Below are 20,301 nucleotides of genomic sequence, written 5' to 3' on the forward strand. Positions count from 1 at the left end.
ATCAAGCCAAACCAACTTGTGGGAGGGGCTTCTGGAAGCATGGGGGGAAATTTCTCCAGATTACCTCTGCAAATTAACTGCTAGAATGCCAAAGATCTGCAATGCTGGAATTGCTGCAAAGGGAGCATTCTTTGTTGAAAGCAAAGTTTGAAGGAAAAAAATATTTCAAACAAAAATCTTTTTTTTGAACCTTGTCAAAGTCTGGACTAGATTTTAAATTCATTTGGCAACTTATTTGATAAATAAAAGTATGAGTTTTCATGGAAAACACAACGTTGTCTGGGTGACCCCAAACTTTGGAACCGTAGTGTAACAGATCGGGCAGAGTTGATTTTTTCTTCTTCCTAGGGTCAGTCTTCTAGTGACAAGGTTACTGTGTGCCCCAATGTTATAAACGACAAATATAATAATCTAAAATAAAAAAAAACCTTAAATATATTACCATACTTAACAGATGAGATCTCAGCTCTGAGCTCTCATCTCCCGAGATCTTGGTGCCGAGATCTCCATCTGCCCCCAGAGTCCACCGCATAGTAAACCACGTAAGTGCGAGGGCTTTGGGCTTTCACAAAATGTCGGCAGAGCCCCCGGCACCAAACGTCCACAGCGACGTACATCCGAACACCCTCTCATCCCAACCTGCAGCAACGCTCCACTCTTGCCTCCTCCAGCAGCGACCCTGGGACCCCAGTTCATCGCAGCCACCACCCCTCAGTAAGCAATTAGATGCATAAATAATAAGCACCACCATTTTATTTTTTTAAAAAAAGTGTTTGTTTTTTTTTGTTTGTTGTTTTTCCCTATTTTTCTCCTCAAAATTTGGGGTGTGTCTTTTAATCCGCAAAATACGATATCGTTTGTTAAAATTTTGAATTGTGCCATTCCTCCTCCTACATGGAAACCGGAACAAATTTTCAACTGGGTGTTACCTTGCCTCTTGTCAACAGTGTCAGCAGGGCAGAGAGCATCCCCAAACTGGTAACACCCAGCTGTTAAAGGGAACCTGTCTGCAGGATTGTGCACAGTAACCTACAGACAGTGTCAGGATGGCACCGTTATACTGAATAAAACGGGTGATGAAATCCTTCTTGTGGCTGTTTAATTTTTATTTTCAGTTTTGTGTTAATGATATGCTCGTGCCCTAAGGCGGGGGTCTGCATGTGGTGCTCATTAGGTATTTATAATGCAGACTGCTCACCAGGGCTGTGGAGTCGGAGTCGTGGAGTCAGTTTTGGTCGGAGTCGGTAGAAATGTACCGACTCCAGCTTTTAAAAAAAAATGTATTAATATTTCATAATTGAACTTTCATATGAATTTTATAAATATTACTCAAATATATATGTTCTATCAAATTATGAACAACAGTGATAAGCAGTTCTGCTGGAGATAGAGATATTTCTTACTTCTTGTGTGTCACTGTTCTCCACTGCCCTTATCTTGGTTAACCTCATGCTGCCCCAACCCCCCTACTTACAATGTGTGAAACTGAAAGTGAAAATGAAAATCAATACATACATGCTAGCCACCTTAGGGAGAGACCCAAGTTGGGCTAAATGTAGCGGGACGAAAGAGACCGAAAAGCCCTCTACTTCAAGGAAATACATAGTGGATGCTTTCCTGAAACGGAAAGTACTTGCAAGCAGCATAATACAAAGAATAGCAGGTTTACCCAGAATCCTTTGCAGTAGGCGGAGCTATGCAAATCATCTCTTTCCTACATTTAGCCCAACTTGGGTCTCTCCCTAAGGTGGCTAGCATGTATGTATCGCTTGCTCACCGAGCCCCACTCCATACAGCCAACCAATTCCAGCCCTGTGCTGATGAGGGCCTAAAGCCCGAAACACGTGTCCACAGGTAGGAATTGGTTGGCTGTGTAAATTTAGAAACTAATCCGCAGCATTGCACGCTTGGCGGTTCCAAGCGCTGTGGATTAGACAGGGGTGGAAAGAGATGATTTGCATAGCTCCGCCTACTGCAAAGGATTCTGGGTAAACCTGCTATTCTTTGTATTATGCTGCTTGCAAGTACTTTCCGTTTCAGGAAAGCATCCACTATGTATTTCCTTGAAGTAGAGGGCTTTTCGGTCTCTTTCGTCCTGCTACATTTAGCCCAACTTGGGTCTCTCCCTAAGGTGGCTAGCATGTATGTATCGCTTGCTCACCAAGCCCCACTCCATACAGCCAACCAATTCCAGCCCTGTGCTGATGAGGGCCTAAAGCCCGAAACACGTGTCCACAGGTAGGAATTGGTTGGCTGTGTAAATTTAGAAACTAATCCGCAGCATTGCACGCTTGGCGGTTCCAAGCGCTGTGGATTAGACAGGGGTGGAAAGAGATGATTTGCATAGCTCCGCCTACTGCAAAGGATTCTGGGTAAACCTGCTATTCTTTGTATTATGCTGCTTGCAAGTACTTTCCGTTTCAGGAAAGCATCCACTATGTATTTCCTTGAAGTAGAGGGCTTTTCGGTCTCTTTCGTCCCGCTACATTTAGCCCAACTTGGGTCTCTCCCTAAGGTGGCTAGCATGTATGTATCGCTTGCTCACCAAGCCCCACTCCATACAGCCAACCAATTCCAGCCCTGTGCTGATGAGGGCCTAAAGCCCGAAACACGTGTCCACAGGTAGGAATTGGTTGGCTGTGTAAATTTAGAAACTAATCCGCAGCATTGCACGCTTGGCGGTTCCAAGCGCTGTGGATTAGACAGGGGTGGAAAGAGATGATTTGCATAGCTCCGCCTACTGCAAAGGATTCTGGGTAAACCTGCTATTCTTTGTATTATGCTGCTTGCAAGTACTTTCCGTTTCAGGAAAGCATCCACTATGTATTTCCTTGAAGTAGAGGGCTTTTCGGTCTCTTTCGTCCCGCTACATTTAGCCCAACTTGGGTCTCTCCCTAAGGTGGCTAGCATGTATGTATCGCTTGCTCACCGAGCCCCACTCCATACAGCCAACCAATTCCAGCCCTGTGCTGATGAGGGCCTAAAGCCCGAAACACGTGTCCACAGGTAGGAATTGTTTGGCTGTGTAAATTTAGTAACTAATCCGCAGCATTGCACGCTTGGCGGTTCCAAGCGCTGTGGATTAGACAGGGGTGGAAAGAGATGATTTGCATAGCTCCGCCTACTGCAAAGGATTCTGGGTAAACCTGCTATTCTTTGTATTATGCTGCTTGCAAGTACTTTCCGTTTCAGGAAAGCATCCACAATGAAAATCAAAGAACACAGCCAGTACATTTCAGCAGAATTTTTCATGTGCACTAAAAGAAATTGAGAAATTTGACCGTTCATCAAAAATAACAGTGCAACAAGCGATTCCTCTGTATCCTGACATTGTCAGAGATGTTGCCCGAGTGGTTACTAGTGTTGAGCATTCCGATACCGCAAGTATCGGGTATCGGCCGATACTTGCGGTATCGGAATTCCGATACCGAGATCCGATATTTTTGTGATATCGGGTATCGGTATCGGAAGTGTAAAATAAAGAATTAAAATAAAAAATATTGTTATATTCACCTCTCCGGCGGCCCCTGGACATCAGCGGGAGGATCCGGCGTCCGGCACGGCTTCTTTCTTCAAAATGCGCGCCTTTAGGACCTGTGGTATGACGTCCCGGCTTCTGATTGGTCGCGTGCCGCCCATGTGACCGCAACGCGACCAATCAGAAGCCGCGACGTCATTCCTCAGCTAAAGTCCTAGAATGAGCGCCTTTTAGGACCTGAGGAATGACGTCGCGGCTTCTGATTGGTCGCGTGGCGGTCACATGGGCGGCACGCGACCAATCAGAAGCCGGGACGTCATTCCACAGGTCCTAAAGGCGCGCATTTTGAAGAAAGCATTAAGCTACTTACTGGTAGCGGCATTTTTCGGAGGCCCATGACAGCACACGAGAGAGGGGATCCGCCCTTAAGGAACAGGAAACCTACAGATACAAAAGGGCGGCACCTCTCCCCATGCATCAGTTGTATTTCAGAGCCTGAGAGGACTGCCGCGGTTAGTGGTACACAAATATACAATATATACATTATATACATTTGAAACAAAATAACCCATTATTGTAATAAGACACCATACGTGAGATTTACATATTACGCTATATACATATCAGGAAGTGCTACCCCCACGTGAATAGGGAGGGAACTAAGGGTGCTGTCATGGGCCTCCGAAAAATGCCGCTACCAGTAAGTAGCTTAATGCTTTATTCGGACTCCCATGACAGCACACGAGAGATTTACAGAGATGTAAGCTACCTTAGGGAGGGACTATAGATTGTAGCACCCTTAACCCAAAGGAAAGATCAGAGGAGGACCCCAAATCCAACCAATAGTGTTTAAAGAAAGTGGAAGGGGATGACCATGTGGCCGCCTTACATATCTGCTCCACTGACACTCCAGATCTTTCTGCCCAGGATGACGCCATGGCCCGGGTGGAATGTGCCTTTAGGTTCTGCGGAGCTGGCCCCCCACCTGCTGTATAAGCTAGAGAGATAGTTTCCCTAATCCATTTAGCCAGTAAATATTTCGATACTCTAAATCCTTTCTTTGGACCTTGGAAGGAAAGAAGCAGTGCCCCATCCTTCTTCCAATTATCAGTAGCTGAAATATACTGAAGAAGAGATCTCCTGACGTCTAACGTATGAAGCTCCTGCTCTTTAGGATTAGAGGGATTAGGAATAAAGGACGGCAAAACTATCTCCTGTGATCTATGGAACCGTGTCGCCACCTTTGGCAGATATGCTGGGTCTGGTCTAAGGACTACTCTGTCTGACAAGATTTCAGTGTATGGAGGAGCTCTGGAAAGTGCCTGTATATCCCCTATCCTGCGAGCTGAGGTTATGGCGATCAGGAAGGCTGTCTTAAGTGTCAACATTTTGATCGAGGCCTCCTGCAGAGGTTCAAAGGGGGGTTTAGTTAGAGAGGACAGAACTAAATTTAAATCCCATGGAACTGTTCTGTCTTTATGCAGTGGTGTAGATCTACTAACTGCCTTCATAAACCTCGCTATCCAGTAGTTATTCGCTATATTACAGGAAAACAGGGCACCTAAAGCTGAGACCTGTACCCTAAGGGTACTAGGAGAGAGTTTCAACTCGAACCCCTTCTGTAGGAACTCTAGGATTTGTTGTACTGGCACCCCGTCTTGGATATTAAACTTTGAACAAGACAAGAACTTTCTCCAAGTCCTAGAGTAGATTTTCGTAGTTACTTGCTTTCTACTCTTTAGGAGCGTCTCCACCAAGTTTGGAGAGAAGCCTTTTCCCACTAATAGTGACCGTTCAAACACCATGCCGTCAAATGGAGCCCCGTCACTTGTGGATGGGAGATCGGTCCCTGCGAAAGCAAGTTCGGGATCTCTGGCAGTACCCAGGGGACCGCTACAGACATTGTCTTGAGCCAGGCAAACCAGGTTCTTCTGGGCCAAAAGGGGGCGATAAGGATGACTTTCGCTCGATCCTCCCTGATTTTCCTCACCACTAGAGGTATCAGGTTCAGTGGTGGGAAAGCATAGGCTAGTGGAAAATCCCATTTCATGAGAAACGCGTCTACCGCCAGGGGATTCTCCCTGGGATTTAGGGAGCAAAAAAGTTTTACTTTTCTGTTGTTTCTGGTGGCGAATAGATCCACCACTGGTTGACCCCATCTGCGGACGACAAGATTGAAAATGTCCTCGTTGAGAGACCACTCTCCCTGTTTTAACACATTTCGGCTGAGGAAATCTGCTGCCACATTTTCTTTTCCTTTGATGTGAAGAGCTGTCAAAGATAGAAAATTGAGCTCTGCCACCTGGAACAACCGATCCGTGATCTGCATTAAAGTTTCGGAACGAGTTCCCCCTTGCCAGTTTATGTAAGCGACCGCCACTCTGTTGTCCGACAGAATTCTGACGTGCTGGCCCTGCAGATATACGAGGAATTTTTTAACAGCCAGTTCAACCGCCAACAACTCTCTTTGATTTGATGAAAATGTTGTGAAGGGTTCCCACTGTCCCTGGACCACCATGTCCCCCATATAGGCTCCCCACCCTGAAGAGCTGGCATCCGTGGTTATCACGTGGGTGACATCTATCATCCAGGGAACCCCTGCTGATAAATTTTGTTTATCTAGCCACCATCTAAGGGAATTCAATGTTATCGGCCTCAATGTCAATTTTCCATTCAATGCGCCTCCTAAGGCTCTGTCATGGAACAGGACTTCATTTTGTAGGGACCTGGTGTGGAACTGAGCCCACTTAACTGCTGGGATGCAAGATGTGAGTGACCCAAGTAGAGACATTGCTTGCCTAAGTGTCATGGAAGGTGTATTGATTGCTCTTAATACAAAACTCTGAATTTGGTCCATTTTCTCTATAGGGAGGAGACACTGCTGTGTCACTGAATTCAACATTAACCCCAGGAATTTTTGAACATTTAGGGGCTGTAATTTAGATTTTTCAAAGTTTATGATCCAACCCAACCGTTCTAGTTTGGTTTTAGCAATCTCCCATTGTGACAGACAATGATCTACCGAGTTACCTACAATGAGGAAATCGTCTAAGTAGGGGACTATAAGGATATTTGACTCTCTTAAATGCGCCATAACTTCCGCAATTATTTTAGTAAACACCCTAGGTGCCGAGGTGATCCCAAAGGGGAGCGCTCTGAATTGAAAATGTCGAATCCTACCCCCCATTAGTATCGCTACCCTCAGGTATCGTTGGAAATCAGCATGAATGGGTACATGATAGTAGGCATCTTTCAAATCCACTACTACCATGAAACAGTTGTTGAAAAGCATTTTTATTGCCGAATTGATGGACTCCATTTTGAAAGTATGTTTCACCAAAAACTTATTGAGACCCTTAAGATTTATAATGGTCCTGTAAGATTTATCAGGCTTCTGGATTAGGAACAGGGGAGAGTAAAACCCTTCCCCTGCCTGAGAATACGGCACTTCTACCAAAACATTTTTGGAACAGAGAGTCCTCACTTCCTCTTCTAGGGCGAATTGTTCAGTGGGAGATGAGCACCAGGGTGTTAACCTAAATTTGTCCTGTGGAATATGAACAAATTCCAGCTTGAGACCATGGGAAACAGTGTCTTTTATCCAAACGCTGTTTGTGATTTTCGACCACTCTGCCGAGAAATGCAATAGTCTCCCTCCCACTGGAATTGCTAGTCATTGGTCTTGTTTTTTATTTTCCGTCTGGTTACGGCGAAACATGAGACCTGTACCTCGCTTTCGCCTATCCTCCCATCTGGGACGATCTCTCCCTGGTGAAAAGGCTCGCTTTCCTCCCCGGTTGAACCTTCTTTTGTTGAAGGGACGACGGTATGGATTGAACAGGTTGGGAAACTTTTTCTTATCATCTCCTGCTTTCTCCAGGAGTTCATCCAGGGTAGGCCCAAATAAATATTCGCCTTTACAAGGGATAGCGCAGAGCTTCACTTTTGCCTGCATATCCCCCGGCCAGCATTTCAGCCATAGGGCTCTCCTTGCAGCATTAGAAAGTCCTGCTGCTCTAGCTGCCAACTTTACGGAGTCAATTGAGGCGTCTGATAAAAAAGCCGCCCCCTCCTGGATTACAGGTAATGCTGAGAGAATGGACTCTCTAGAGGCCCCTTGTTTTAATTGGGTCTCCAACTGGTCCAGCCAGACCATCATTGACCTTGCCGTGCAGGTTGAAGCTACCGCAGGTCTTAAGGAGCCAGCTGCCATCTCCCAGGTTCCCTTCAGGAAGGTATCCACTTTCCTATCCAGGGGGTCTTTAAGTGTTCCCATATCATCAAATGGGAGAGAAGATCGTTTAGCTACCTTGGCAATTGCTGCATCCAGCTTGGGTGCTTTCTCCCAGTTACCTACTGCTGGGTCATCAAAAGGGTATCGGCGTTTTTGCGCAGGTGGTAAGGAGCCTTTTCTCTCAGGTTTCCTCCATTCCCTATTAATAAGATCTTGTATTTTCTCATTTAAAGGAAACACTCTGCGCTTCTTTTGCTCCAATCCACTGAACATCATTTGTTCTTTGGATAGTTGAGGCTTGGGTTCCGATATACCCATTGTGCCTCTGACCGCCTTTACCAATTTGTCTATCCTTTCTAGGGGTAGGCAAAACCGAGCAGCGTCTTCTTCCGAAGAGGAGGATGATGCTGCTGAATTGTCTGATTCTTCGGACTTGTCCTTTTCCACAGACGAATCAGATGCCCACTCAGTTCTCTGCCTAGAACCTCCTGACTGTGAAAGGTTTTTAAAAGACTCTTTAACCTCCATTCTAATCATCTCCTTGAGACTGGCCGTAATAGAGGAGGATTCTTCGGCTACCTACGGGGATAAGTAAGGTAGACTAGAGTGTAAAATCTACATGCTATACCCCCTCCCCTCCTTCCAGAACCTCACCGTCTGCTGGATACAGGGGTCACATAGTTTTTTAGGGTGTGAGTCAGGCAAGGGAACCCCGCAGATGGCACATTCCCTATGCTTCGCCTTACTGACGTTTTTCCTTCCCTGCATAAAACACATGAGGGGAGACTAGTCACTAAGTGAACTTTCTCGAAGATCACTTACCAGTGGCTGCTCACACCCAGAAATACCGAAGCATGAGGGGGATCCTTTTTGACTGACCCTCCAGACCCCTGTCTGGAGGAGCTTCTGCGGCCCGAACCATCGCTCCTTTTTTCATGTTCCTTCTCCTTGGGTTTCTGGGATGCTTGTTCCAGCAGCACAACCTGCTGATCCTGATCTGAATCCATTTTCAGTAAATTGGAGCCAGAACCCGGGAACATGCTGCTGGAGCCGCCTTATAAGGCCCCTCCTTCGGTCAGCGCACCTTGCCCAGCTTGTTTGTTTAATTTTCCCGCCCCCCCCCCCGCAGCTGTGGGGAATCAATCGTCGCTCCGGAGGGATTGCGGCATGATCTCCGGTGGGCGCCGCCATCTTGGAGCCCCCGCGCATGCGCAGGAGCTCGCCGATCCGGAAGACGTCGCCGGCTCCGCCCCCCGACGTCACCACAGCTTACAGCGCTTCCTGTCAGCGCTGCAGCTCTCGTGGAACGCCGAGGCCGGCCAGCTACGATCCGATCGGCGCCCCCAGATGCCGCCGCGCTCCCCCCTGCTCCAGAGAGACCCACAGCCCACGGGAAGGGCGACTTACCAGACGCTGGCCCCGGAGACCGGACACCCCCTGGCGACCGCTCCTCGCTGCCTAGTCACCGCCGTGCCGCCCTGCCAGGGCCACCGTGACTACTTCAGGTACCCGCACCGGCCGAAGTGGGAGACCCTCTCGCCACCAGAATCGGTCCGGCCGGCCTGGACTTCTGTAGTTTCTATAGGCATCCAGTCCCTTCAGGAACAGGAAACCAACTGATGCATGGGGAGAGGTGCCGCCCTTTTGTATCTGTAGGTTTCCTGTTCCTTAAGGGCGGATCCCCTCTCTCGTGTGCTGTCATGGGAGTCCGAATAAAGAAGCCGTGCCGGACGCCGGATCCTCCCGCTGATGTCCAGGGGCCGCCGGAGAGGTGAATATAACAATATTTTTTATTTTAATTCTTTATTTTACACTTTAATATGGATCCCAGGGCCTGAAGGAGAGTTTCCTCTCCTTCAGACCCTGGGATCCATGAGGATACATTCCGATACTTGATGTCCCATTGACTTGTATTGGTATCGGATATCGGTATCGGCGATATCCGATATTTTTCGGGTATCGGCCGATACTATCCGATACCGATACTTTCAAGTATCGGACGGTATCGCTCAACACTAGTGGTTACTGCTTTGCCACCAACCCAAGTTAGTGTAGAGAGGTTGCTCTCTGCTCTCAAAATAATTAGATCAGATTTGAGGGCATCCATGAAGGAGGATCTGACAGAGGCAATACTTTTTCTGAGGACAAATTTATAGATTTCTTCTTATTAACTGCATAACAGTGTTTATTGCATATTTACCTACAAGAGTTTAGAAAAGTTTATAATAGTTATTTGCTATATTCTAATTGTATTCTAATAAATATAGTTTTTGCTCTAAGTGGTCTGATTACTTATATGATGGTGAGAAACTGAATAAGCACGATGTTAATACTTGACAACAGTAAATTAATTGTTACGAATTGGCCATTTATGAAAGAGTCGGAGCCGGAGTCGGAACCTGATAAAATCCAGGAGTCGGAGTCGCAACTGTGGCTTACCGACTCCACAGCCCTGCTGCTGACAGGTCACTGATCCCTCACTGACCCACCCCCTAGTTTGCATAATGAATACCTAACATACTGAATAAAAAAAAAAAAACTATAAAAAAAACGCTTCTGCAGGCAGGTGCCAGCCATGGCACCTGCGCTGCAGCATAATTGCATGGTTACTGCGCACTCCAACCCCGCCTTAGGGCACGAGCATATCATTTACACAAAACTGAACATAAAGATTAAGAAACAACCACAAGACAGATTTCATCAACCAAGGTATCACTGAATTCAGTATAATGGCGCCGACCTGACACTGTGTGTAGGTTACTGTGCACAATCCTGCTGACAGGTTCCCTTTAATTTACCCATTCATTACTAGGAGAGATTCTGAGTGAAAAAGCATTTATTAAAACAGACATATGCAGAGCTGAAAGTTCCTCCATTACTTTAGCTAATGTCTAACTCCTACCTCAAATATTTGGGCAAACTGTGTCTCTTTGCTGGAAAATATAGAATGGATACAATGAATAGAGTACTTGGCTTGCCGAGGGGGTCCCTTTTTAGCTTTCTGTTGTAAAACTGGAAGCAAAGCCCTAAAAAAATACAAATGTAGGCATTTATAATATTCCAATGGTACAAGAGAAAACAAACAACAACGTAGAAATGTCAAATTGTGGATAAAAACTAATTCTAGACTGTTGTTCCTAACACAAAACCATAACTTACGATCTAATATGAGGGAAGTCGTCCTCAATTTTGTTCCCTGTGTTCCTGAATATCTGCAGAGCAGCCTCCGCTACCTTTTCATCATCCATCTTAAGACAAGCCAAGAGGGATTCAAAGGTTTCAGCTGAATGAAATGAGATGGGATGTGTAAAAGACAGCACCTACAGGGGAAAAAACAAAACTACATCTGTGAGAATAGGAGGAAACAATCATGTAGAACATATTGCAGGATGCACTCCGTTATCTCGCCAAAGAGGGACACATGAAAGTTAGTCACACAATTATGAGTCTTTCTGCAAAGTATGGAAATTACACAACAATGAGAAGTTACACAGTAATAAATTAAAGTACATTAAGCTTGAATCTAATGCAATGTGACAAGAGAGTGAAAAAAAACCCCCCAAAAAGCAACACCTTACACCAAAGAGGCATGAGGACAGAATGATGAAAGTCTGCTCAAAACCATTAGGCTATGTGCACACGTCAGGAGTTCTTCCAGAAATTTCCTGAATAAAACCGGACATTTTCTGCAAGAAATCCGCATGCGTTTTTCTCACGGTTTTTGCGCGATTTGTCGCATTTTTTTCCGGAGGTCCTGGGATGCAATAATATTGTGGGAAATCCGGAAAAAAAACACCCCGCAAAATTAATGAACATGCTGCGTTTTTACCATGATGTGTTATTTTCGCGGCAAAAAACGCAGCATATGCACAAAAATTGCTGAATGCATTATAAATGATGGGATGTATATGTATGCATTTTTTCGTGTTTTTATAGCGAAAAAATGCCAAAAATCCTGAACATGTGCACACAGCCTTAGAGATGGAAGAAGGGTCCATAAGGCGAGCATATTTTATGCGGCTTCAGAGAAAATATACCTGGCTGCAATCGGGCAGCCGGGCTCTGATTCATGGTGCCCGGTTTAAATAACATGAAACAGATGACGGGATTCCTTTATAGGTAGTCTGGTAGTCTGTCAATAAGATTAACCCTCCTAAGCCGTCTATATGGGTATGCAGGTCATTAAAAGTTGCAAAAAAATTGATCCCATGATATCTGCAATCCAATATCTTATAGCAGAGAAATCCATGTTTTTCTTAAAACGTAAATGAGATATCAAGATCTATGGGCAGGACATAGATCTTCCTGAGAATCTGCCTCCAGATATTATTTTAAATGAAAGGCAGCATTACTAGTTAGACCACTAATGACTGAGAATTATAATCACAATCAGCAGAACTGAACTTTTCCTAATTACACACACTTCAGAAGGTGCCGCCTTCCTCACACACTGCTGTGAGCTCTGCTGCAGTGCTGTACCCGATTTTGACACTTTTTCAGCTTCCATCTCATGGGCAGCCGCCAGTGTGATGGGAAGGGGCAGTACAGCTGAACTGACAACAGGGAAGGTGCTGCTGCAGATGTGTTTGTAATGAGACAAAGCTCACCTCTGCTGTACTGCGTTAATTATAATCAGGTACAGTCAAGCATTGAGATTAGGAGAGCTGGCTGTTGATCATTAGATGTCTCACATTGAGAACAACTGTCTTCATTTAAATAAGCTCCGGAGGCAAACGGTCAGGGAGATCCATGTCCGGCCCATAGAGCTTAACAGCTCATTTACATATTAACACAAATATAGATTTCTCTCTGAAATAGGACATCGAATTACAGATATCAAGATGTCATTTTATTGAAATCCCTAAGACAAATATGCCCATATAGAAGGCAGATTCTATATATATATATATATATATATATATATATATATATATATATATATATATATATATATATATATATATACACACATATAATTTGCTTGCATTTCCTTTTCTACATTGAAATGGCTCGTTCAACCCAGGAGAACAAGTCTGAAGTAGTCACAAAGCACAGGATTTTCGAGTTTCGCGCTGAGAGTAAAGACCTTCCTTACCTGACCCATCTATCGCAATTAACAACATCATGCTTTCCCCCGTACCGGAGGTCCGCTGCAACGTAGTAACCCCTGGCTCTGCCCTGTCCTTCAAACTGCACATCCCAGCTCTGTCCACCTCCTGTTGCCTCCAGCCCAAAAATATCTCCAGAATCCATCCTTTCCTCAACCGTCAATCTACTAAAATGCTTGTGCATGCCCCCATCATCTCCCGCCTTGACTACTGCAATATCCTTTTCTATGGCCTCCGTGCTAACACCCTTGCACCTCTCCAGTCCATCCTTAACTCTGCTGCCTGACTAATTAATCCAGTTCATATTACTAATACTAACCTACAAAGCCATTCATAACCTGTCTCCTCCATATATCTCAGAACTAATCTCCCCTCATGTAATCTCTGGTCCTCCCAAGACCTCCTTCTCTTGTCACTTATTCGCTCCTCACCTAACCGCCTCCAAGACTTCTACCGAATATCCCCCATCCTCTGGAATTCTTTGCCCCAACACGTCCGACTATCAACCACATTCGGATCAATCAGACGAAACCTGAAAACCCACCTCTTCAGGAAAGCCTACAGCCTGCAATGACCCCGCTGCCCCCTCATCAACACAATAGCTCCTGCACCCTCATCCTATTGTCCCCTTCCCCACCATCCTGTAGAATGTAAGCCCGCAAGGGCAGAATCCTCGCCCCTCTGTATCAGTCTGTAATTGTTAGTTTGCTTACTGTAAGTGATATCTGTAACTTGTATGTAACCCCTTCTCATGTACAGCACCATGGAATCAATGGTGCTATATAAATAAAAATAATAATACACACCTTTTTTGAATTTATGCTTTTTTTTTTTTTTTTTTTTTTTAACAGGTGGAATCTAAAGACAAAAAAGTCCTAATTTACCCATGTTGCAAACAGTGTGGAAACGGTCAAGTCTTTTAAAGCGAACCTGTCACCATGTTTGACCAATCTGAGATAAGGCCACCACCTTTCAGCCCTGATATACAGCATTCTATAATGTTGTATTTAAGCCCCCGACCCGAACCGCAAAGTCAAGAAAAACGCCTTTTATTACACTTACTACGGGGTGGTCCGGTCTGAGGGGTGTGGCTGGTCTTGGACAGTTGCCTCCCTTATTGCTATGCCATCCTTTCTGCTTCGTGTGGATGACAAGTCCCGACGTCATCCACAGTCTCCCCCAGCATCGCGCTCCTGCCCAGGCTTACTTCTCTGCCCTAAGGTAGAGTAAAGTACTGCAGTGCGCATGTGCCAGGGGACTTTGATCTTTCCCGATGCCTGGGCATCACTGTACTTTACTCTGCCATAGTCAAGGTGGAGAAGTACACATGTGCAGCAGCGCGATGCCAGGGGAGACTGTGTGGATTACGTGGGGACGCGTAATCCACACAAAGCAAGATGAAAGATGACATAGCAAAAAGAAGGGATGCATCGGACCAACACCAGCAACACCCCAATAATTAAAAAAAAGGGCATGGGTTCCCCTGTATTTTTGATACAGACTCCTTTAATGAATCTAAATTAAATCATTCTCCCATCATCACCCATTCCACTGAAGCCACGGTATCCTGTAATAGAACAACAGCTGTCTGCTTGGTTGGTTGTAAAAAAAAAAAAAAAAATGGGGGGTACCTCACGTCGTTTTCTTAACCCCTCTGTGACCTTAGACGTACTATCCCGTCGAGGTGCCCTGGGCTTATCTGACCCTGGACGGGATAGTACGTCATAGCGATCGGCAGCGCTCACGGGGGGAGCGCCGCCGATCGCGGCCGGGTGTCAGCTGCTTATCGCAGCTGACATCCGGCACTATGTGCCAGGAGCGGTCACGGACCGCCCCCGGCACATTAACCCCTGGCACACCGCGATCAAAGATGATCGCGATGTGCCGGCGGTGCAGGGAAGCACCGCGCAGGGAGGGGGCTCCCTGCGGGCTTCCCTGAGCCCCCCGCAGCAACGCGATGTGATCGCGTTGCTGCGAGGGTCTCCTCACCTCCCTCCCTGCTCGAGCCCCGGATCCAAGATGGCCGCGGATCCGGGTCCTGCAGGGAGGGAGGTGTCTTCACAGAAGCCTGCTCAGAGCAGGCACTGTGAAGCAGCCTGCACTCCTATCAGATCAGTGATCTGACAGAGTGCTGTGCAAACTGTCAGATCACTGATCTGTGATGTCCCCCCCGGGACAAAGTAAAAAAGTAAAAAAAAAAATTTCCAAATGTGTAAAAAAAATAAAAAAAAATATTCCAAAATAATGAAAAAAAAAAAAAAATATTATTCCCATAAATACATTTCTTCATCTAAATAAAAAAAACAAAACAATAAAAGTACACATATTTAGTATCGCCGCGTCCGTAACGACCCGACCTATAAAACTGTCCCACTAGTTAACCCCTTCAGTAAACACCGTAAGAAAAAAAAAAAAAAAACGAGGCAAAAAACAACGCTTTATTATCATACCGCCGAACAAAAAGTGGAATAGCACGCAATCAAAAGGACAGATATAAATAACCATGGTACCGCTGAAAGCGTCATATTGTCCCGCAAAAAAAGAGCCGCCATACAGCATCATCAGCAAAAAAATAAAAAAGTTATGGTCCTGAGAATAAAGCGATGCAAAAATAATTATTTTTTCTGTAAAATAGTTTTTATCGTATAAAAGCACCAAACCATAAAAAAATGATATAAATGAGGTATCGCTGTAATCGTACTGACCCGAAGAATAAAACTGATTTATCAATTTTACCAAACGCGGAACGGTATAAACGCCTCCCCCAATAGAAATTCATGAATAGCTGGCTTTTGGTCATTCTTCCTCACAAAAATCGGAATAAAAAGCGATAAAAAAATGTCACGTGCCCAAAAATGTTTTCAATAAAAACGTCAACTCGTCCCGCAAAAAACAAGACCTCACATGACTCTGTGGACCAAAATATGGAAAAATTATAGCTCTCAAAATGTGGTATTGCAAAAAATATTTTTTGCAATAAAAAGGGTCTTTCAGTGTGTGACGGCTGCCAATCATAAAAATCCGCTAAAAAACCCGCTATAAAAGTAAATCAAACCCCCCTTCATCACCCCCTTAGTTAGGGAAAAATAAAAAAAAATGTATTTATTTCAATTTTCCCATTAGGGCTAGGGTTAGGGCTAGGATTAGGGTTAGGGTTAGGGCTAGGGTTAGGGCTAGGGTTAGGGCTAGGGCTAGGGCTAGGGCTAGGGTTAGGGCTAGGGTTAGGGCTAGGGCTAGGGTTAGGGCTAGGGTTAGGGCTAGGGTTAGGGTTAGGGCTAGGGTTAGGGTTAGGGTTGGGGCTACAGTTAGGGTTGGGGCTAAAGTTAGGGTTAGGGTTTAGATTACATTTACAGTTGGGAATAGGGTTGGGATTAGGGTTAGTGGTGTGTCAGGGTTAGAAGTGTGGTTAGGGTTACCGTTGGAATTAGGGTTAGGGGTGTGTTTAGATTAGGGTTTCAGTTATAATTGGGGGGTTTCCACTGTTTCGGCACATCAGGGGCTCTCCAAACACGACATGGCGTCCGATCTCAATTCCAGCCAATTCTGCGTTGAAAAAGTAAAACAGTGCTCCTTCCCTTCCGAGCTTTCCTGTGTGCCCAAACAGGGGTTTACCCCAACATATGGGGTATCAGCGTACTCAGGACAAATTGGACAACAACTTTTGTGGACCAATTTCTCCTGTTACCCTTGGGAAAATACAAAACTGGGGGCTAAAAAATAATTTTTGTGGGAAAACAAAAAGATTTTTTATTTTCACGGCTCTGCGTTATAAACTGTAGTGAAACACTTGGGGGTTCAAAGTTCTCACAACACATCTAGATAAGTTCATTGAGGGGTCTAGTTTCCAATATGGGGTCACTTGTGGGGGGTTTCTACTGTTTAGGTACATTAGGGGCTCTGCAAACGCAATGTGACGCCTGCAGACCAATCCATCTAAGTCTGCATTCCAAATGATGCTCCTTCCCTTCCGAGCCCTCCCATGCGCCCAAACGGTGGTTCCCCCCCACATATCGGGTATCAGCGTACTCAGGACAAATTGGACAACAACATTTAGGGTCCAATTTCTCCTGCTAACCTTGGAAAAATACAAAACTGGGGGCTAAAATATAATTTTTGTGGAAAAAAATATTTTTTATTTGCATGGCTCTGCGTTATAAACTGTAGTGAAATACTTGGGGGTTCAAAGCTCTCACAACACATCAAGATGAGTTCCTTAGGGGGTCTACTTTCCAAAATGGTGTCACTTGTGGGGGGTTTCTACTGTTTAGGTACATTAGGGGCTCTGCAAACGCAATGTGACGCCTGCAGACCATTCCATCTAAGTCTGCATTCCAAATGATGCTCCTTCCCTTCCGAGCCCTCCCATGCGCCCAAACGGTGGTTCCCCCCCACATATCGGGTATCAGCGTACTCAGGACAAATTGGACAACAACATTTAGGGTCCAATTTCTCCTGCTAACCTTGGAAAAATACAAAACTGGGGGCTAAAATATAATTTTTGTGGGAAAACAAAAATATTTTTTATTTGCATGGCTCTGCGTTATAAACTGTAGTGAAATACTTGGGGGTTCAAAGCTCTCACAACACATCAAGATGAGTTCCTTAGGGGGTCTACTTTCCAAAATGGTGTCACTTGTGGGGGGTTTCTACTGTTTAGGTACATTAGGGGCTCTGCAAACGCAATGTGACGCCTGCAGACCATTCCATCTAAGTCTGCATTCCAAATGGCGCTCCTTCCCTTCCGAACCCTCCCATGCGCCCAAACGGTGGTTCCCCCCCACATATGGGGTATCAGCGTACTCAGGACAAATTGGACAACAACTTTTGGGGTCCAATTTCTCCTGTTACCCTAGGGAAAATACAAAACTGGGGGCTAAAAAATAATTTTTGTGGGAAAAAAATTTTGTTTTATTTTTATGGCTCTGCATTATAAACTTCTGTGAAGCCCTTGGTGGGTCAAAGTGCTCACCACACATCCAGATAAGTTCCTTAGGGGGTCTACTTTCCAAAATGGTGTCACTTGTGGGGGGTTTCAATGTTTAGGCACATCAGTGGCTCTCCAAACGCAACATGGCGTCCCATCTCAATTCCTGTCAATTTTGCATTGAAAAGTCAAACGGCGCTCCTTCCCTTCCGAGCTCTCCCATGCGCCCAAACAGTGGTTTACTGCCACATATGGGGTATCAGCGTACTCAGGACAAATTGGACAACAACTTTTTGGGTCCAATTTCTCCTGTTACCCTTGGTAAAATAAAACAAATTGGAGCTGAAGTAAATTTTTTGTGTAGAAAAGTTAAATGTTCATTTTTATTTAAACATTCCAAAAATTCCTATTAAACACCTGAAGGGTTAATAAACTTCTTGAATGTGGTTTTGAGCACCTTGAGGGGTGCAGTTTTTAGAATGGTGTCACACTTGGGCATTTTCTATCATATAGACCCCTCAAAATGACTTCAAATGAGACGTGGTCCCTAAAAAAAAATGGTGTTGTAAAAATGAGAAATTGCTGGTCAACTTTTAACCCTTATAACTCCCTAACAAAAAAAAAAATTGGTTCCAAAATTATGCTGATGTAAAGGAGACATGTGGGAAATGTTACTTATTAAGTATTTTGTGTGACATATCTCTGTGATTTAATTGCATAAAAATTCAAAGTTTGAAAATTGCGAAATTTTCAAAATTTTCGCCAAATTTCCGTTTTTTTCACAAATAATCGCAGGTACTATCAAAGAAATTTTACCACTATCATGAAGTACAATATGTCACGAGAAAACAATGTCAGAATCACCAGGATCCGTTGAAGCGTTTCGGAGTTATAACCTCATAAAGGGACAGTGGTCAGAATTGTAAAAATTGGCCTGGTCATTAACGTGCAAACCACCCTTGGGGGTAAAGGGGTTAAAAAAAAAAAAAAAAAAAAAAAAAAATTTATTTAACCCCTTTACCCCTAAGGGTGGTTTGCACGTCAATGACCAGGCCAATTTTTACAATTCTGACCACTGTCCCTTTATGAGGTTATAACTCCGAAACGCTTCAACGGATCCTGGTGATTCTGACATTGTTTTCTCGTGACATATTGTACTTCATGATAGTGGTAAAATTTCTTTGATAGTACCTGCGTTTATTTGTGAAAAAAAACGGAAATTTGGTGAAAATTTTGAAAATTTCGCAATTTTCAAACTTTGAATTTTTATGCAATTAAATCACAGAGATATGTCACACAAAATACTTAATAAGTAACATTTCCCACATGTCTCCTTTACATCAGCATAATTTTGGAACCAAATTTTTTTTTTGTTAGGGAGTTATAAGGGTTAAAAGTTGACCAGCAATTTCTCATTTTTACAACACCATTTTTTTTTAGGGACCACGTCTCATTTGAAGTCATTTTGAGGGGTCTATATGATAGAAAATGCCCAAGTGTGACACCATTCTAAAAACTGCACCCCTCAAGGTGCTCAAAACCACATTCAAGAAGTTTATTAACCCTTCAGGTGTTTAATAGGAATTTTTGGAATGTTTAAATAAAAATGAACATTTAACTTTTTTACACAAAAAATTTACTTCAGCTCCAATTTGTTTTATTTTACCAAGGGTAACAGGAGAAAATGGACCCCAAAAGTTGTTGTCCAATTTGTCCTGAGTACGCTGATACCCCATATGTGGCAGTAAACCACTGTTTGGGCGCATGGGAGAGCTCGGAAGGGAAGGAGCGCCGTTTGACTTTTCAATGCAAAATTGACAGGAATTGAGATGGGACGCCATGTTGCGTTTGGAGAGCCACTGATGTGCCTAAACATTGAAACCCCCCACAAGTGACACCATTTTGGAAAGTAGACCCCCTAAGGAACTTATCTGGATGTGTGGTGAGCACTTTGACCCACCAAGTGCTTCACAGAAGTTTATAATGCAGAACCGTAAAAATAAAAAATCATATTTTTTCACAAAAATCATATTTTTGCCCCCAATTTTTTATTTTTCCAAGGGTAAGAGAAGAAATTGGACCTCAAAAGTTGTTGTCCAATTTGTCCTGAGTACGCTGATACCCCATATGTGGCAGTAAACCACTGTTTGGGCGCATGGGAGAGCTCGGAAGGGAAGGAGCGCCGTTTGACTTTTCAATGCAAAATTGACAGGAATTGAGATGGGACGCCATGTTGCGTTTGGAGAGCCACTGATGTGCCTAAACATTGAAACCCCCCACAAGTGACACCATTTTGGAAAGTAGACCCCCTAAGGAACTTATCTGGATGTGTGGTGAGCACTTTGACCCACCAAGGGCTTCACAGAAGTTTATAATGCAGAGCCATAAAAATAAAACTTTTTTTCCCACAAAAATTATTTTTTAGCCCCCAGTTTTGTATTTTCCCTAGGGTAACAGGAGAAATTGGACCCCAAAAGTTGTTGTCCAATTTGTCCTGAGTACGCCGATAACCCATATGTGGGGAGGAACCACCGTTTGGGCGCATGGGAGGGCTCGG

At 44.4% G+C, this 20,301-nt stretch overlaps 1 protein-coding gene across 1 annotated transcript in view; it reads right to left on the bottom strand.

The window, feature by feature from the left end:
• The window catches only part of PDS5B (PDS5 cohesin associated factor B), a 225,703-nt gene that overhangs the window by 68,977 nt on the left and 136,425 nt on the right, over positions 1-20,301 (bottom strand). The window contains exons 19-20 of the mRNA XM_069758991.1: positions 10,872-11,032; positions 10,615-10,738 (exon numbers count right to left, since the gene is read on the bottom strand). Of these exons, the coding sequence (XP_069615092.1) occupies positions 10,615-10,738; positions 10,872-11,032 (285 nt within the window). The remainder of the gene's footprint in view (positions 1-10,614; positions 10,739-10,871; positions 11,033-20,301) is intronic.

Source organism: Ranitomeya imitator, chromosome 3 (genome assembly GCF_032444005.1).
Source record: "Ranitomeya imitator isolate aRanImi1 chromosome 3, aRanImi1.pri, whole genome shotgun sequence".
In the NCBI taxonomy this organism is placed as follows: domain Eukaryota; kingdom Metazoa; phylum Chordata; class Amphibia; order Anura; family Dendrobatidae; genus Ranitomeya; species Ranitomeya imitator.